The sequence below is a fragment of the Exophiala viscosa genome, assembly GCF_022695815.1.
Source record: "Exophiala viscosa unplaced genomic scaffold EDD37scaffold_14, whole genome shotgun sequence".
Taxonomy (NCBI): Eukaryota; Fungi; Ascomycota; class Eurotiomycetes; order Chaetothyriales; family Herpotrichiellaceae; genus Exophiala; species Exophiala viscosa.
In genome coordinates this window covers 542,919-559,646 of record NW_026944366.1, presented here as the reverse complement: position 1 = coordinate 559,646, position 16,728 = coordinate 542,919, and the positions used below count along the sequence as shown (strand labels likewise).

The 16,728-nt window shown below is 50.9% G+C and overlaps 5 protein-coding genes across 5 annotated transcripts; 2 read left to right on the top strand and 3 right to left on the bottom strand.

Moving 5' to 3' along the window:
- Window positions 1–84: 84 nt before the first annotated feature.
- Window positions 85–3,018, bottom strand: EDD37DRAFT_570254 (uncharacterized protein; the record flags this gene model as incomplete). The annotated part of the gene is made up of 3 exons (XM_062814267.1): window positions 85–729; window positions 791–2,769; window positions 2,826–3,018. 3 exons carry the CDS (start codon window positions 3,016–3,018, stop codon window positions 85–87), a joined length of 2,817 nt encoding a protein of 938 aa, XP_062666043.1.
- A 649-nt stretch (window positions 3,019–3,667) lies between these two features.
- On the bottom strand, window positions 3,668–5,958 carry EDD37DRAFT_187928 (UV radiation resistance protein and autophagy-related subunit 14-domain-containing protein). The gene is made up of 2 exons (XM_062810045.1): window positions 5,639–5,958; window positions 3,668–5,580 (listed from the first exon to the last, which is right to left on the bottom strand). Exons 1-2 carry the CDS (start codon window positions 5,708–5,710, stop codon window positions 3,751–3,753), a joined length of 1,902 nt encoding a protein of 633 aa, XP_062666042.1. The 5' UTR covers window positions 5,711–5,958; the 3' UTR covers window positions 3,668–3,750.
- A 1,086-nt stretch (window positions 5,959–7,044) lies between these two features.
- EDD37DRAFT_698155 (uncharacterized protein) lies at window positions 7,045–9,659 on the top strand. Its single transcript, XM_062820173.1, has 2 exons — window positions 7,045–8,915; window positions 8,977–9,659. The coding sequence occupies exons 1-2, from the start codon at window positions 7,231–7,233 to the stop codon at window positions 9,335–9,337; spliced, it is 2,046 nt and encodes a 681-aa protein (XP_062666041.1). The 5' UTR covers window positions 7,045–7,230; the 3' UTR covers window positions 9,338–9,659.
- A 1,724-nt stretch (window positions 9,660–11,383) lies between these two features.
- EDD37DRAFT_187811 (vacuolar assembly/sorting protein) lies at window positions 11,384–12,560 on the bottom strand. The gene is made up of 4 exons (XM_062810044.1): window positions 12,342–12,560; window positions 12,018–12,293; window positions 11,699–11,956; window positions 11,384–11,644 (listed from the first exon to the last, which is right to left on the bottom strand). The coding sequence occupies exons 1-4, from the start codon at window positions 12,345–12,347 to the stop codon at window positions 11,519–11,521; spliced, it is 666 nt and encodes a 221-aa protein (XP_062666040.1). The 5' UTR covers window positions 12,348–12,560; the 3' UTR covers window positions 11,384–11,518.
- Window position 12,561: 1 nt separating this feature from the next.
- Window positions 12,562–15,877, top strand: EDD37DRAFT_187805 (transmembrane GTPase Fzo1). Its single transcript, XM_062810043.1, has 2 exons — window positions 12,562–15,145; window positions 15,199–15,877. The coding sequence occupies exons 1-2, from the start codon at window positions 12,697–12,699 to the stop codon at window positions 15,552–15,554; spliced, it is 2,805 nt and encodes a 934-aa protein (XP_062666039.1). The 5' UTR covers window positions 12,562–12,696; the 3' UTR covers window positions 15,555–15,877.
- Window positions 15,878–16,728: the final 851 nt, after the last annotated feature.

Genomic DNA, 16,728 nt, shown 5'->3' with positions numbered 1-16,728 from the left:
ATGTTGACACACTCAAAAACGAAGGAAAGAATAATCCTAGCCCTTCGTCCGTTCTCTTCCCATTCATCGAACCGCCTTCAAGCGTCATAGATTCCCGAAACCGTACATCTGGTTGCCGTTCCACTGCATCTGATTGTAGTCTCGGTTCGTGATGACCTCGAGCATGTCTCGAGTTCCCACAGTAGGACCGATTCCCCCGAAGCCCTGATCGACCGTGGTCTCATCCGTACTGAAAAGATTATCCAGTGGCAACGCAAACCAATCCATTGAAGAAAAGGCCATATCGAGTTGAGCATCATCCGGCAAACCTGGATCCATGCCTTGGCTGTCGGTACTAAAATTGGGAGGTGGTACGAACATTTGTGACGAGAGTTCTGCCATTGGTCTGGCTTGAATTCCTGCAAGAGGATCATTCACATAAAAGTCGTTGCTCATGTGACCTATGTTGGTTGTTTGGTTCAATTGATGGAGTGGTTCGTTGGAAGCCTCATTGCCAGTGGGTGATGACGGACGAGAGTGCTCGCGGCTGGGGCCTCCGGAGCCAGCGCCGACTTGTTGGACACGGATCAATGTCTGTTTCACATTGCGTACGATGTTCTGGACCAGGCGTGATGTCGATGAAGACAGGTGAACATCGTCGACCACTTCTTCGGACATGGCAACAGTGATCTTTTCGAGCTGTTGCAAGCATCTTCGGACCAATGCTTCATGGGTGCCCAAGCTGAAGCGCTGTGAGAAAATAGAGGTCAGTATCCTGGAAAATGGAGATCATAACGCACTGAGTGCTTACCTTCAGTGTGAACATCATGCCAGATAGGCTTCGCAGGAAGATTCGAACTGGCGCATCTCTCAAGTAACCTCTGGCGGCAATACCATCGACGATCTCGCCAAGGATATTGAGAGCTGCATCAGTAACTTCATCAATATACGGCTTGTTGTCTTCGGCGATCTTGAGGAGTGTGGCCTTTCGAATGTTTGAGCCGCCCTGAACCCATGATTCCACCACATTCTGAAGGCCGAGTGAGTTGATATACAACCGAGCGTACTCGTACTCCATGAGCAGGATACTTTGCATGACCGGGTTCATCGCAGACTTGATTCTCTCAAATTCAGCCCTCCAGTTCTGAAGCAAAGGCGTGAATGTTGCGATCGAGTCTTTATACTTGCCACTCGAGATGAGCTCTTTGGTGAACTGGTGGGATGAGAACACTTCACGATTGGCTGAATTCATGATTCTTGCAATGTGAATCCATGATCCTTGCATGATGTCGACAGGAGATTCCCTCGACATGTTGCTGGTCTTGTCCCAAGTTGGGTCTTTCTCCCACAGCTCCACATTCAGCGATGACTGAACACCCATTCGCCCACTGGTTTGAGCCACGTAGACGAGTATGAGGCGTCGGATCCGTCTCTTGCGTGCGCATTCAGAGTTGGGTCCATGCTGATGATAACAGTCCGTGTGATGATTATCGAACACACCAAGCTCGAAAGCCAAGCTCTGAGCCAGACCAAGCAACATCCAGGACATTCTGTCAGAGCGCCATGCCGGCTCCAGCCAATTTGCATAGGGCAAATTGTCGTAGTCTCGACCCGCTTTCTGCTCGCCATCTTGCGCTGGATACTTGCTGTCTGCCTCAGGGATCATGAGGCTACGATCCAGCAGACCCTCTTCATCGTCGTTGGGTGGGAAGTGGAGAGCGCGTGGCTGCCAGTCGGTGAGCAGCAGGAGGGCTTCGATGGTGCCCAGTGTGCGTAGGCTGCCCTTCCAAGTGATCTGACCAGTGTTTAACTCACGGATTTTGTGGTTATTGCCGCCTCCAGCAAATCCTCCACCAAACTGTTCTTGTCCCCAAAGAAGTCGCTCGATTTGACGACGGAGGTTGGTCCATAGCTTGCCGTGGATATGGTATGCTCGTGAAAGCGCAGCATGACCGGTCAAGCGCATATGACGTGATGCAATGGCGAGAATTGCCAGAGCTAAGATGGGTTCATCCACGAGTAGAGCGTGATGATTGAGAGGTGATCGAAACTCATCGAAGACAATGGGGGTCATTGGCGCCAATTTGTCAAAGAAGTACTCCACATATTGCATGGCCTCCCATGCAGTAAACCAGCCATTACGCACAAATCTCATTTCCGACCACGCTTTGAGACCGGCTTGCTGCTCAGCTTGTTCTTGAGGTGTGAATCCATTGTCGGTAGGCGCTGGTGGGCCGCCATGATCGAGATTGGAGAGTGTCCTCTTCCGGCCGGCATGATTAGAGAGGGGACTGTCTTTGGTGTTTGGAGTTACATTGTCAGAGAAGGCATTGGCGGCATCAACCAGGAGGAGAATGTTGTCATGCGTGTTTTGAATCTGTTTTGAGCCCAACGTCGCTGCTGCTACCTGACTGTGCAACATATCGGGAGGGTTTCTGGCGGAGTTCGAGGCGGGATACACTGGAAGACGCTGAGATCTGCCCAGACCATCGTGGGGTTGAGAGGTCGCAGACTGCTTCGAACCACTCGGAGGCCATGCAGATTGAGAGAAGCCGTTCATTGAAGTCGTAGGTGAGGCTGTCAAGGGTTGTTGTCGGCTTTGGGTGAAATTGTATGATGGCAATCCATTATCCACAACCGAGACTTCATTGTCATCTGTAGTCGGGTCCCGCGACACATCCCTCGCCGTTCCATCCGATCTCTTCTGCTTCTTTCTGGTAGGTGCAAATTCGCAATGCAACCGCTCACGCTGACAACGTCTGCAGGGAGGTTCTTTGGGCGCATCGACACCTGAAAAAAGGACCAAGTTAATAACATGTATAGGATCAGAGAGCGTAGCCACGTACTTCCAAGATCACACTTTACTTTGCGCTCACGACATCTCTGGCAAGCCTGATAGCCACGGCGATGAGGACGATTGTCATTGTGCGCCTGCGTCGCATCATTGTTGGAGGGGTCCGGAGACAGGGAATCACTCTTGAAAGCACCAGAGCGCGCAAGACCGGCAGCTGACAACTGGCCGGTATGGTCGTAAGCCATCGCTGGCGCAAGAGTCGGTCGTTGTTGTGGTTGCTGGATTCTATCAACACTCCCCAATTGTGGTTGTCCCGAGGCAACGAAATAGCTGTTCTGTGGAGGGTTGATAGGCGGGAATGCGCTGGCTGCGTTTCCGCTGCCAGACGCCTGGGACTGGGCGTGGGCGTGGGTGTGGGCGTGGATCATCGAGTATTGCGGGGCTGGCAAGGGTTCACAGCTGTCAGCTCTCAAGTCCACAAAGTACGAGTACCGAGTACGCGTTACGGAGTATTGCTTTTTCTAGTGGGGAGTCTGGGCAAGGCTGTATCAATATTTGAGATGGGCAACGTACCAACGTCAACGCCTGGCAAAGAGTAGTTGAAACCACGATACTGTTCCTGTGGTTGTGGCTGCGGCTGGTACTGACGCGCGACACCTTGTTCGTCCACGTATGGAAGGCCGTTGTAGCTAGGATCAGAATTCATGATGTTGTCGGCGGCCGATCTGATCGGTTGAGAGTAGTTGTTCAGAACAACAAACTTAAACTTAATCCTATCGGAGATATTGACGCTTCATTTTTCATTCACTGATGAGGCATATATCTGTGAAGACTGTCACTCAGCACATCCCGCATCTTGCCTGGGTTTAGATCGACTACGAAACAGACAGAGGTGGGAACGAAGGCAGCATACGTGTCAATTGTGATTTGAGGAATGTTTTCCATTGTTTCAATGAATCATTCCATCTCGCTGAAATTCATGGGAGACCTTGTTGGTACGGCAGGCCAGTACCTGGGGAAACCGACACAAAAGGATCGTCAATCTCTTTCTCCTTGCTGGAAACAAGGCCTCCATTCGTCCTTGTGTCGGCTACGTGTCGTCTCAGCGATGCTGGAAGACTCTGCACGCTGTCTTCACTTGTCCTTCGCGACATGTCCATACTCATGCGGCCGGCGATCAGACCTCGGACACCTCCAGCCTTACGAGCCGGCAACTCGCCCGTACCAGCCGTCAGCACATACAGCAGATATTTGAGGTTGGGTAAGGTATGGCGAATGTCCAACACACGTAACCCTACTCGGTTCATAAGGAATTCGATATCCTTGTTGAGAAGAAAGACCCCGTATTCAAATTTGTATGGTACTGTTGTTGGATGGAGAGGATACCTCCGCTGACTCAGTCCAATCGATATCGGGTCGGAAACGAAAGATGCAGAACCATATGGCTCGATTGGGTACGGCAAGGGTATAGACAGATAAAGTGCCAGTTGATAGACCACCTGTGCCGTGAATCCCAAAGCGGCAGCTATCTCGTCTCGATTCGTGTCGTTGTAGACAGAATTAGGAAGGTGAATTCCCCGAATGGTAAATTGTAGAGTTCGTCCTTTGACTGGTTCGATCGGAAAGATGGCGAGGATGGTCTCGCATATTCGTCGTATCTGACCGTTGGTATCCTTTTCCACCTGGTCTATTTGGGTCTGCACGTCTTTGCAATCTTTGGTTCTCTCGTCCACGAGCGCTTGGGTCTTCACTTCAGCTTCACGACATTCTGCAAGGAGCCGCCGTCGCTCGTCCAAAGAGTCTCTCAGCTCGTCGCGTCGTTTAGTCAATTGCCGTAAATGTTTTTGTTCGGCTGTCAAAGCTGGCTGAATCTGAGGGTCATCGTCATCGAGTTCAGCACCTACCTCGTCTCCCACCTCGAGAAGGTGAGCATCGGCGATCAGCTTGTTGATATCATCTTCTAGCTGCGATCTGACCTTAACAGCGTCTTGAATGCACTCTTCCAGGTTGGCAAGTTGCATGAGGGAATCGAATGTAGAACCTGGCTTGTTCGAACCAGCCTTGTGGTCGACCGAATGTTCAATCTCTGGATGCGAGTCCGGAGGCAGATCGGTAAAGCTGGTGTATATCCCATCGGATAGGTGGAGCAAGATGCAGTTTTGTGGTAGTGGATGATGGAAGTTCTCGAGGTTGCGACCGACGAATTGCAGCGACCTCAGATTGAACTCGAAATCAACAAGTAGGCAATATTCCTCCGCACCAGCGCTCTTGGCCCAAACTCGAATGGTAGCTTCATCCGACCGAGTCGCTTGAGGACCGGTGCCGTCTAAGTCAAAGGAGGCAAAGCTCGGATTCATGGAGCGCTCAATTACCTCGCTTATGTAGATGGGTTCCTCAACACCTGGACAGTGTATGGACACCCAGGTATCAGCCAGGCGGTTCACAACCATGTCTTCGAGTTTCGACTGACGCGCCAGTGGGCTTGCCGAGCTCCAATGCAGTGTGCTTCTCCTGCGCAACCGGCCCGCCGCCGGCCGACTGGATTGTTTTCCATCTGCCGCATAGGAAGTGGCGGCCTTGTGAAAAATGCCGGGCGTAGGTTGGCCATCATTCGCGGTCGACAAATCGGTGAAGGAGCGCGACTGGGACAGAGGCTTTACGTCGTCCTCCAGGGCTCGTTTCGCAGGCGAGGTGAGGTTGTAGGGAGCCTCATCGTCTGTTGATGTCTTTGTATTCTTTCGTGGGGTCGGAGCCGTCACATGAAGATTGCGCAGTGAGACACCATGCCAATGACGCAGACGGCGGTTCTGGAAGTACGGTAAATGAGCTATGACTCCTGAAATGCCTTTGCAAGGATACACTAACCCACGGATAAAGGAAGGGACGCTCGTTGCGCACTTTGGTCGCTGTGGAGGGATCTCCGGCAGATTCAGCCATGACATACAACGGCTGCGCGATACATTGCGAGATGAGAGCACGGCTCTGTGACTGGAGTCAAATCACAACAAAAGACAATATTTGCTGAGTGACATTGTGGGAAAGAGTGGGGGTGCGAGATCACGTTTGTACCGCACTGTGTCTTTGCCGTGGGAAACCAAATGTCAATGACAATAGCTGGTGAAGCATTGATGCTCTTCTCATTTGAATGTCTGCCATTGACGAAAGTGGTGTCTTCTACCGCAGTTGTCAGTTCAGCCAATGATGAAATGCCCGACTCGGAACATATTAATGCCGACAACGAACTGCTTAGGTAAGTAGTCTCTTGGCTCCTTTTCCCCCTGATGAACCTTCAGACAACTCCTCCATCCTCGTATCTTCGCGTCCTTCTGCACCATTGCCCGCTGACACATTCCTTGACAGAACACGCGAAGTCCTTGTACCTTTTTGCGCTTGACAATGCGCGTCAACTACATGCTTATGTCGATTTCACCTACTTGAATCATGACCTACATCGTTGTGCCCTACGACCGTCAACACAGACCGCGTGGGAGTGTCATCGAAATACGAAGGTGATCCGGGGTCAATAATGATCAAGATTACACCCACAGACCTCGGGCAGTTGAACCGCTATCTGAGTTACTGATACCATGTATCGGAGAATATGCTTACTTTGCACGGTGAGGCTGCAGCTCGATTGACACACATAGATCCAGAACAATCTTAACTACCGCGACGTGACAGCTCTGACATATTCCCCTTTGCACTTTCTTTGGTGCGTTGAGCAATCCACACCACATCCCTCATGCACTCACTATGCAATCTCCCTATACCCGCCGTGTGCTACCTCTCGCAGTACTCCTGAGCAACCGATAGCTCCACGGCTCTATAGGTAAGGTGGGCAACCAGCTTGTTGAATTGGGCGGGTCGGGGACGGAGCCCCTATTTGATACCTGTCTGCTGCCTTCGAATCTGGGTATGGCCGCGGCATGAAGAGGCAGAGTTCTCTCCGCCACACCTCTTCAACTGCGTATTGTCATCGTCCCGGTCGGATGTACACCCTCTTGAAAACATTCTTCAACAATGCCAGGTTATTTGTGGATCTTTACGGTGGCTCGTATATGGAGCCCTGCGCGCAGCTTAAGGCCAAGTCGATCACGTTGACCGAGCACGATCACGACCATGATCTGAGCTTGACATTTGCTCTGACAGCAGCCCATATACACTGTCTAATCTCCCTCGACTACCCGTCAACCACCCATCAACAAGCCCATTGTTGAACATGGCGCACCTCCGCCTTATGGGATCCAGCTTGCAACCTGGGAAACATATACCTCGTCAATGCCCAGATGCTCTTCTCGGTCGTCAAGGTAGTCGCTCTTTTTACTTTCCTTCGCAGCACAGACATACTCACCACAGTCGCTCTCTTTTGCGCTCGTTGTTCTTCAATTCTTTGCGCGTATCGCATACTCTTTCATTCTTCGATTCCTAGAGACCACTACTGAACATACACTGCAACGATGAAGGTCTCTACAACAGCGATCACAGCACTTGCAGCTGCGTCTCAAGCTGCCGCATCTTGGACCGATTGGGTCGACCCCGATGCTACGGTCACCAGCACCGTGACGCAAACCCACACTTACTGCCCTTGCAATGGCGAAGTTTCATACACACCAGTAGACCCTGACTACACCGACGTGGTTGTTTATACCACAGAAACGGGCACTGACTACACCGACGTGGTGGTCTACACGACGGAATCAGGTGAAGCTGTTGCTCCTGCTGCTGCCACTACACCTGCTGGCACCACAATCACCAAGGCTGGCGCCATAGTGGTCGTTTTCGAGACCGAAGGGTCCACCAGTACCAAGACAGGCATGGCTATCGAGTTGATCATTGCTCCTACTGGAACAGAGACCGAGACCTCATATGTCACCAAGACGGTCTGGACCGGAGCGCAGCCCACCAACGACCTGGAATGGGTCGATTGGGACGACTCCAGCGATGACGACGGAGCCACGTTGACGAGGACACACACGCTCGTCACTACGCTCTATGAAGCCGTTGATGCTTTCCCAACAGAGACCGACACTGAGTCATGGGCTGATTGGGCTGCCACGACCAACACCTTCACTGTCACAACAGAAACCAGTGTTACCCTCTATCCCAGCTCAAGCGGCAATGCTGTTGGTCCCATCGGAGCTTCCATGAACTCTTCAACCTCCTCGTCTGCAAGTGTTGCGCCCGTCTTTGCCAACAGCACCAGCACAAGCTCCAGCAGCACCAGTGTTCTGGCCCCAGTCTCGGCGAATTCCTCCATGACTTCGTCTTCCAGCTCTTCGTCCACTTCTTCATCCACCACTACCTCGTCTACCTCAACAGCTACCACAGTCGCCGCTGGCGAAACTATAGAGATCATAGTCACTATAGATAGCACCAAGAAGAACAAGCGCGACACATACTACGTTGGCATCAGCGACGACAATGTCGCTGTATTGGGAAGCCTGGCTAATGTGGCTACCTTCATTACTGGCGACGACGGTACTCTCCTCTATGGCGCTGACTACCTCGGCTCTAACCCTACCTCTGACGACGCGGCTGCATACCTTGAGGTCTTCACCAGCATACCCACCGACTCCGTCTGGCTGATGGACGCCTCTGGTATGCTCACCCTCTCTGAACGCCAATTCTGTGTCCTGTCTTCCTTGACACTCGAGACTGTTGATGCCGCTGGTGACAACTGTGATGGAACTCTCGTGACCTTCACTGCCGTGTCTGCCACCACCTCAACCTCAACAAGTTCGTCGACCACTACCTCGACCACCTCGTCGTCTTCGTCTAGCAGTACCAGTGTCCTGGCACCTGTGTCTGCGACCACAACGAGCACAACGAGCACCACGAGTTCCAAGACTTCTTCCAGCTCTTCGTCCACTACTTCATCTACCTCCACCACGAGTTCCAAGACTTCTTCGTCCACTACTTCATCCACTTCCACCTCCACCACTACCACTACCACCACAACTACCTCTTCTGGAAGTCTGCCGACTACCACTGACAATGTCACTGGTGATGACTATGAGACTGGTATCCTGTTCGCGCACAATGTTCACCGTGCCAACCACTCTGCCTCGGATCTGACGTGGAACGATGACATGGCAACCTATGCTGCCGAAACTGCTGCCACCTGCAACTACCAGCACAACCTGTGAGTCAGATTCTTTGAACACTCTTTTCCATGAGATTGCATGCTAATATTCAATTTTCAGAACCGCCGGTGGTGGTAACTATGGTCAGAACATTGGTGCTGGCTACACAAGCACTCACGTACCAATCATGATTGGTAACGACATGTACAACGCTGAAATGCCCAACTACCCAACGCCCTACGGCGAGGACAACCCTGATACCAGCGACTTCAGCAACTGGGGTCATTTCTCGCAGATCGTCTGGAAAGCCACCACCGGCGTTGGCTGCGCTACGCAGTACTGTGACACTCTGGAAGGTGCAACCTTCACCAACTACTTCACTGTTTGCAACTACTATCCTGCAGGCAACGTTGGCGGCGAATATTCTAACGTTGGTGCACCACTTGGCGAGGACGTGGTTGTCATCGAGGTTGACGATTAGATAACTGAACTGGTGGCTTGGAGCAAATTATCTTGGAAGATACCCTCAAAACAACCCGGCGTTGTTATGGCAATATTAATCACATGGAACGTCTAGCATTGCATTGTACAGTCTGCAATGATTGAGTTGCAGAAGTCAGACTTGCATTTCAGATCAGACATTCTCAGCTAATGAGTGGGCGCATTCATTCTATCGGAGTCAGTTATCGATTGCCAGTGGCAGTCGACTTGGAGGATGGTCATGCGTAAAGCACGACCTTGAATAGTTTGTAAATAAGTAGCTTACGACGATTGTACCAAATGTTGAAAAACTATCTGTTGAATTTGTAAGATGAATTCACGTTGTCTCATGTCGAGTTTAAGAATCTTCCTAAACTCGAGCAGCCCAGCATCATGCCGATCAATATGAATCCATCCATCTCAACGCCACCTTCCCATGAGGTTTCTTACCTGAGGCTTAATGCATCACGACATATGGCGCAGTAGGCCATTTCAACACCATGTGGCACCCATAAAATGTCTCACATAGTACACTGTATCAGTCGGTTGACCGGTCACCACAGGCTCACAGACGGAGTTCTTGTCGTGGTATCTACGTTGGAATCGAGAATGGTCAGAGAAAATACGACTAGACAAGCATTCAATCTCCGTAGTCAATACAACCAGATCATCTCTCTGCTCTTACTATCAGCAGTCGGTGTCTGCGTTCCACACGGCACTGGCGAAGCTAGAATCCTCTACAAGACTTGCAACGTCACCATAGCTGTAGCATCTTCCTGTTCCATAACTGTACGCCATTGCAGCACACCCATAGCTTCCCGCGCAGGACTCGATACAGTCGTCACAGGATGCCACAGAAGATTCGTCGTAGAGGCTATCCCCACTTAAGGCGTAGCCACATGACACGGCAAATGTACAGCCGTTATATTCCATATTAACGTCGCCGATATAAGAGCAGGTTTCTGTCGGGAGTGTGACTTGTGTACCGCGCGCAGCATTGTAATAAAGCGTATCTGCAACCTGCTCTTCGAGGATATTTTTGAGCCAGCAATGATTGTCGGAAGGCTGAAAGACCACTCCGACACAATCACTATTCATATCCTGTTCACGGTCACAGGTCTGGATACAGTGGCCCTCGCTGTCGGCATCAAAATCGTAAAGGTCACCACCAGGTCGATCAGCGCCGGTGCAGATATAGTACCCGTCACCAGTGAAGACACCGACTTCAGGTGTTTCATAACAATAGCTTGAAGTTGTTGATGCTGATATAGTTGTAGTTGTATTAGTGGCTGTAGTTGTATTCGTGGTTGTAGTTATATGAGTTGTTATAGTTGAGTAAGTGGTTGTAATTGTATTAGTGGATATAGTTGTGTTAGTGATTGTAGGTATACTTGAAGTTGAGGATACCGATATAGCTGGAGTGGTGGTTGTATCTCTAGGTGTACTTGTACTTATAGAATTGGTTCATATATATGTAGTAGTGGTCGTCGTCTCTGGCTTAGATGTCGTTGCCGACTTGCTCCGCGCCTGTGTGGTGGTGCTAGTCTTTTCTCTACTGGTGGTTGTGGACTTGCTTGGTTTGGTAGTCACTGGCGACTTGGTCACCGGGTGTGTGGTGGTAGTCGCTGAGCTCGCGGTAGTCTCTGCTTTCGTACAACATTATGACAGAGAATGAATGACTCGAAGATATCGCTACTGAAATATAGGATTACGGGCAGCCTACCGCAGAGGACGTTCTTCCTTTGATATACTAGGTCTACCATCATAAACCTTTGCTTCTGTTTCCAATCGATTATTACCACCGGCACATCTCTCCTCATCACAAGGTCATATTTCTCATGCTTACCAAGGGCAACAAAAAGCCTCGCACAGACTTGAGCTTGATACGGAACATTTCTGGGTATCGGAGGCATCACCAGGACCTCGAATCGTTCGTGGAATACCTAGCACGGAGTAGTTCTTTACCCCTATTAAGCTTTAAGTTTAAGGCGGTTTAGCATTGGAGATTCCGCTTTCATCATCTGTTGCCATGACACGCCCCTTGACGCTTGGGCACGAACGCTTCTTTCAAAGCCTCGTGGAAGGCCTCTAGGCTATTAAGATCCCGTTATGGACCTGCTATGCGTTGTGACCCTCCACGCTTATTCAGGTCTTGTGTCTCTATATCGAGACGAGATGTTCCTCACCGCCGTAGACTATCAAGCCTAGCCTGCAAATCATCATCTTCACCGCCTCCGCCGCCAATTGCCTGGGCCACCCTGTTATCAGCGACCGCCGTCTTCTGTATGCCTGTTGGCGTTTCGCCGAGCTGAGCACAATTAGCTTCATTCATGCTTGCATCCCGGCCGACAACCAAACTTACAGCGTTGTTGAGGTCTACGCCAATCTCATCCAACACCTGATTGACAACTTCTTCGCCTTCTTCTTCGTCCTCAAGACCAGTCACATCGTCAATAGCGTCGTCCATCATTTCTTGCCGTTGATCCATGATGTCGTTCTCACGTTCAAATTCCATCGCTATCCTCTGCAGCGCTGGCAAGTTCATTTGTCTGTTCATGCTGCCCAGCAGCATGGTGGCTCCCTTCATGGATTGCATCATCTGCTCGTTGCTCCGGACGGTCTGCAAAGGGACATGGTTGTCAGTATGACCACGGTATACGACCCGGAGGATGGAGACGGACCTGTATCCGTAAAGAGATGGCTTGTAGTTGTGTCCTCATCTGATAGAATTTCTGAATATATCTCCTTGTCCGGACCAGGTCCTTTGCCTGGATCTTGCAGGCGCCAATCTGGCCATTCTTTGCGCTCTTTTTGATATCTGCTACCAACTTTTTCTCCTGATTTTCAAGCTTGACTCGCTCGCGATCGAGTTCACGTTGGGTCTTCTCAAGTGCCCGTTGATGCTTGCGTAGCCGCTCGGCGGGCGTCATGCGCTTGCCAAAGGCCCATTCTATTATCTGGCGCAATGTCAGCAGGTTTCTTCAGACTAGTCGCGCGCTTCTTACGTTCATGGTAGCGAGGCGAGGAGCACAAACGAGAATGATTAGATCGCACTTTCTTGTATCGGCACACGAGGCCTTTTAGATGACCCTGCAGTCGCTGTCTTTTGGCTATGGTGGGAGAGATGTGGTTGTCTACAGCGACAAGCCGCAGACAGCCAGTGACGTTGAAGGGTCAAAACTCCGGGGCGGATCGGCCTAATGTTTAATCCTCTTTTTCCAGGGATTCGCCTTTCAATCATCAGTCTACCTCACTTGTTCTTCCTAATAACACCTCACGCATTATTATGGAAGCAGACGCAACTTTACGACGATTTACTGCTGTGGTTGCTGATTGATTCTTCTCCAAAGCGCCCGAACGATGAGCCAGTCGTACTTTCCGAGCGCAGGCTCATCGCGCAAACCCGAAGAAAATGGCTCAGACCACAACAACGACGACATGGCATCGCCTGCTCCCAACCACCCTCCTTCCTACCGACCACAATACATGACAGTGGGCTCTGGTGGACAGTCGATGCATGCCGCCGCTCTTATGGAACAGTTAGAACAGGACTCAGGTTATGGAAGCATGCCGGGCGATGTGCAACAGAATGGTGGCGAGATGAACGCTTGGGAAGATGGACTCTTGATGGATCGGCCTACCCCTGCACATACACCACAGGTCAACGGTCAGTCTGGGCCGATGTCAGATACCGAGAAGCGAGCTCTAGCCGGCCATGTCCACCAGCTGTACTACAACCAGAATCGAGTTGCCCTCGCCAAGGCAATCAGCCAGACTGTGGAACTTCTCAAGCAATTGCAGGAGATGAACGCTCAGTGGCCGGCACATTATCCTTCAGTGCAGAAACCCGAAGAAGAAACACAACCTCACAGACCAGGTCTTCATCAAGCCCAGTCTACGATAGATCAGACCGATTTATCACGAGACACGTTTCTCAAAAGAGCTGATCACCACAGGCCGGGAGCACTCAGAAGAGCTGGTACCTCTCTTGGTGAGGATACAACTGGGGAGTCCAGTGGTCAAGCACAAGCGAGAAAGACACCTGAACCACGGTTGATTACGCCTCAGATTGCGCAAGAATTTTCCATACTCAAACTGGATTTGAAAGTGGGCACACTATCACAGACTGAACTGGTCCATTCATTGGAGAAGAAGTCGATCGCGTCCTTACTTGACGGCAAAATCGGCCAGAGTGTACGGCATCTCCTCGCTCTTCGAGACCGAATCGAGGATACTTCGAGCAAGGTCTTGGTGACAGGCGACCTGAACGCGGGTAAATCGACGTTCTGCAACGCATTATTACGGCGCAAGATTCTGCCGGAAGACCAGCAACCCTGCACCAGCATATTCTGTGAGGTCCTGGATGCCAAGGAGAATGGCGGGCACGAAGAAGTGCATGCCGTGCACAAGGATTCGGTATATGATCGCAACGATGAGAGTACCTACGATGCCTATTCACTAGACGAACTCGAGAAAATTGTCGTTGACAACGACCGGTACATGCAATGCAAAGTTTACGTGAAAGATGTGCGGACTATTGACCAGTCACTCCTGAACAACGGTGTGGTGGACATTGCATTGATCGACGCACCTGGTCTGAATGCAGACTCGGTCAAGACAACTGCAGTCTTTGCTCGACAAGAAGAGATTGACGTCGTTGTCTTTGTGGTGTCCGCCGCGAATCACTTCACACTTTCCGCAAAAGAATTCATATGGCAAGCTGCTCACGAGAAAGCTTACATGTTCATGGTAGTCAATGGATTCGACAACATTCGAGACAAAGAGCGATGTCAAAAGATGATTCTGGACCAGCTGGCCAAGCTTAGCCCTCAGACGTTTAAAGAGGCCCAAGAGCTGGTACATTTTGTGTCCAGTAATGCCGTACCCACGCAGCGACCACTCCCGATAGAAGGAGGAAATAGCGGCAGCGGCGGGTCAGGTCCGTCCAATCCCCCAGACGATGACGACGACGATGATGGTTCAGGTAAGGGTAAAGGCAAGGACAAGGAAAAACTCCGCGATTTCGAGGTCCTTGAAGGTGCTCTTCGCAGATTCGTCCTGGAAAAAAGAGCACGTTCGAAATTGGCTCCCGCAAAAACGTACCTGATGAACTGTCTGGGCGATATGAATGTGCTGGCCACCGTGAACCGCGACGTTGCGCAGGCCGAGCTCGAAAGAGTATCAAAAGAGCTTTCCGAGATCGAGCCCGAGTATGTCGAGAGACAGAAACAGCGAACAGTGGTATCAGAGCAAGTCGAAAAGGACATTGATTCCACGGCAACGGAAGTCTACAATCACACGAGGTCAACACTCTCTACAACCATAGCGAACGTGGGCAAGGAAGACCATGGTGTCGAATATCCGGGACTATTCTCTGCATTCCAATATGCTGACGATCTTCGAGTCGCCATGCTTGACCAAATCTCTGCTGCAGTCACTAATTGCGAGGTCTACGGTCGGAATCGGACGGTTCACGGAGTAAGCATGGTCAAGGCTCTTGGTCTGCTGCATGTCGGGGAAGAGTATGATAATCTCAACTTCCAGGCCGACAAGATGTTTCAACGACGGAAAGATGCCCTGGTGCGGTCAGTCGATACTGATGTTGAGCTGTGGGACTTTTTCGACGTTGCAGGTCTGTGGGAGCGTCAAGAGAAGACTGTAGGCACAGGATTGGCCTTGACGTTGGTCGGCACAGTCGGCTCAAGAGCTGTGGGTGGTATTGGTTGGGTTGATGGCGCGTTTGGCGCGGCCAAGATTGTAGGAAGTCGGAATCTGAGGCGTATGATCGTGCCTGGTGTTCTCGCAGCTGGTGAGTACCATGTCCTCCTTTCTTGACTGCAAAGATACTAATCTGGTCTGTAGCCGTCTTGACAGTGGCTTATGTCCTGTCGACCATCCCACAAACACTCCCACCTCGACTCGCCACCAAGCTCTCTGCTACCTTGGCGCAGATGGATTATACGCACAGCAATGCTAACCGTATTGCTGCCGAAGTCCGACGTGTGCTACGCTACCCAGCACAACGCTTGACGACAGACCTCGCTCAGAATGTCGAAGAGCTGAGACAGAAGAGGGAAGACGTGTCCAAGGTCAAACGGGAAAGCGAGGTGGCACGAAAGTATTTTGGTAATCTCATCCGAAATTCGTCAGAGGCTCGACGCAGGGTCTCAGGCATTGACCTTGAAGGACCACCGGGCGCTGTGGGTGCTTATGCATGAAGGGATTGAGCGACTCGAGCACCAAGCCATTTAGTTACGTTGAGCGTGTCCTTGCGTGTTGCTTGCGGCTCTACACTTTTCTGTCCCGGCGCGGACATCTATGATATGTAATTCTCCACTTGCTCCCGCATAGCAAATGACTAGGACTCCTGCAGCGATTCTCCCGAATGAAAATGTCATGAGTGTACGAGATATGCGTGGTTCTGGGTCGATTGTCCAAAAAGGTGTTGGTTCGGTGATTCCGGGAATTATATTCTTCACATTTTTATTGCACAACGGATCATACAGAGGCCTCCATGTACTATGCAAACCACTACCGAAAGGTATCTAAGTACTTTGCACAAATTTCGGAGGCCGCCAAAGTACTGAGGTACAGAGACTTGCCACTCGACGCAAACGCCAAAAAGAGGCAAAACCGTTGCTGTGATGAACGTTGGTGGTACTAAGGGGAAAGGCCGAATTGTGAATACCGAATCGTGTGACTGTCGTCGGTAACGTTAGAGCAGAGAAGAATTAAGAAAATGCGCATCATAGGGGTCCCAAGGGTCCCCGGCTAAGAAAGTCTAGAAACCAGGTCCCAAAAATCTGATCCATTTAGTGTCGATTGAATCATCCCGCCCTCATTTCGATTCTCGTCAGGCCTCTCAGCTTCCCCTCCCACTCACTACTTTCACCCCACAGATTGATTGACCTTGCTGCACTGCCATCATCGCCCTCGCATACCTGCCTCTGCTTCTGCCTCTGGCCTTGATCCGTCTTGCGTTCCAGGCTGCCTGTCACAATATCCGTACATCGCCCATCTTTATTCACCACAACACATCACCATCGTCGCCTTGAAATAAGCAGGCCACTGATTCAAGCGCTCTGCCTTGAGTCGCTGCCTCCACACCCTCAATACATCACACCTCCAAGTCCGAGTCTTTCTTTGTGTCCCCCTCAAACTCGACGGCCCTCGGTCTTTTCCTGCTCGTGACGTTCGTAAAGTATTGGTCACCCTGAATACACCCTTCAACTTGCTTGTCTGAGAAGTCAAAGAAGGGCACAGACAAACTTCCTGCGCTTTTTGCAAATTCACTTGCCCACATCTCGCATTATTGGCGTCATATCCAGCCGCCATTCTTGACAGCAAACCAAATCTCTCACCTTCTACGAAGCGCTGCCTACACACCTTTCC

What these genes read in the sequence shown, in the direction of transcription:
- EDD37DRAFT_187928 (XM_062810045.1), bottom strand. Translation starts at nt 5,710, where the DNA reads ATGGCTGAATCTGCCGGAGATCCCTCCACAGCGACCAAAGTGCGCAAC. An exon ending in GTCCCTTCCTTTATCCGTGG is followed by an intron (nt 5,581 to 5,638) that starts GTTAGTGTATCC and finishes CCGTACTTCCAG; the next exon opens with AACCGCCGTCTGCGTCATTG.
- EDD37DRAFT_698155 (XM_062820173.1), top strand. Translation starts at nt 7,231, where the DNA reads ATGAAGGTCTCTACAACAGCGATCACAGCACTTGCAGCTGCGTCTCAA. An exon ending in TGCAACTACCAGCACAACCT is followed by an intron (nt 8,916 to 8,976) that starts GTGAGTCAGATT and finishes TTCAATTTTCAG; the next exon opens with AACCGCCGGTGGTGGTAACT.
- EDD37DRAFT_187811 (XM_062810044.1), bottom strand. An exon ending in CCATCTCTTTACGGATACAG is followed by an intron (nt 11,957 to 12,017) that starts GTCCGTCTCCAT and finishes GTCCCTTTGCAG; the next exon opens with ACCGTCCGGAGCAACGAGCA. An exon ending in GCGTAGACCTCAACAACGCT is followed by an intron (nt 11,645 to 11,698) that starts GTAAGTTTGGTT and finishes AATTGTGCTCAG; the next exon opens with CTCGGCGAAACGCCAACAGG.
- EDD37DRAFT_187805 (XM_062810043.1), top strand. Translation starts at nt 12,697, where the DNA reads ATGAGCCAGTCGTACTTTCCGAGCGCAGGCTCATCGCGCAAACCCGAA. An exon ending in GCCTGGTGTTCTCGCAGCTG is followed by an intron (nt 15,146 to 15,198) that starts GTGAGTACCATG and finishes TCTGGTCTGTAG; the next exon opens with CCGTCTTGACAGTGGCTTAT.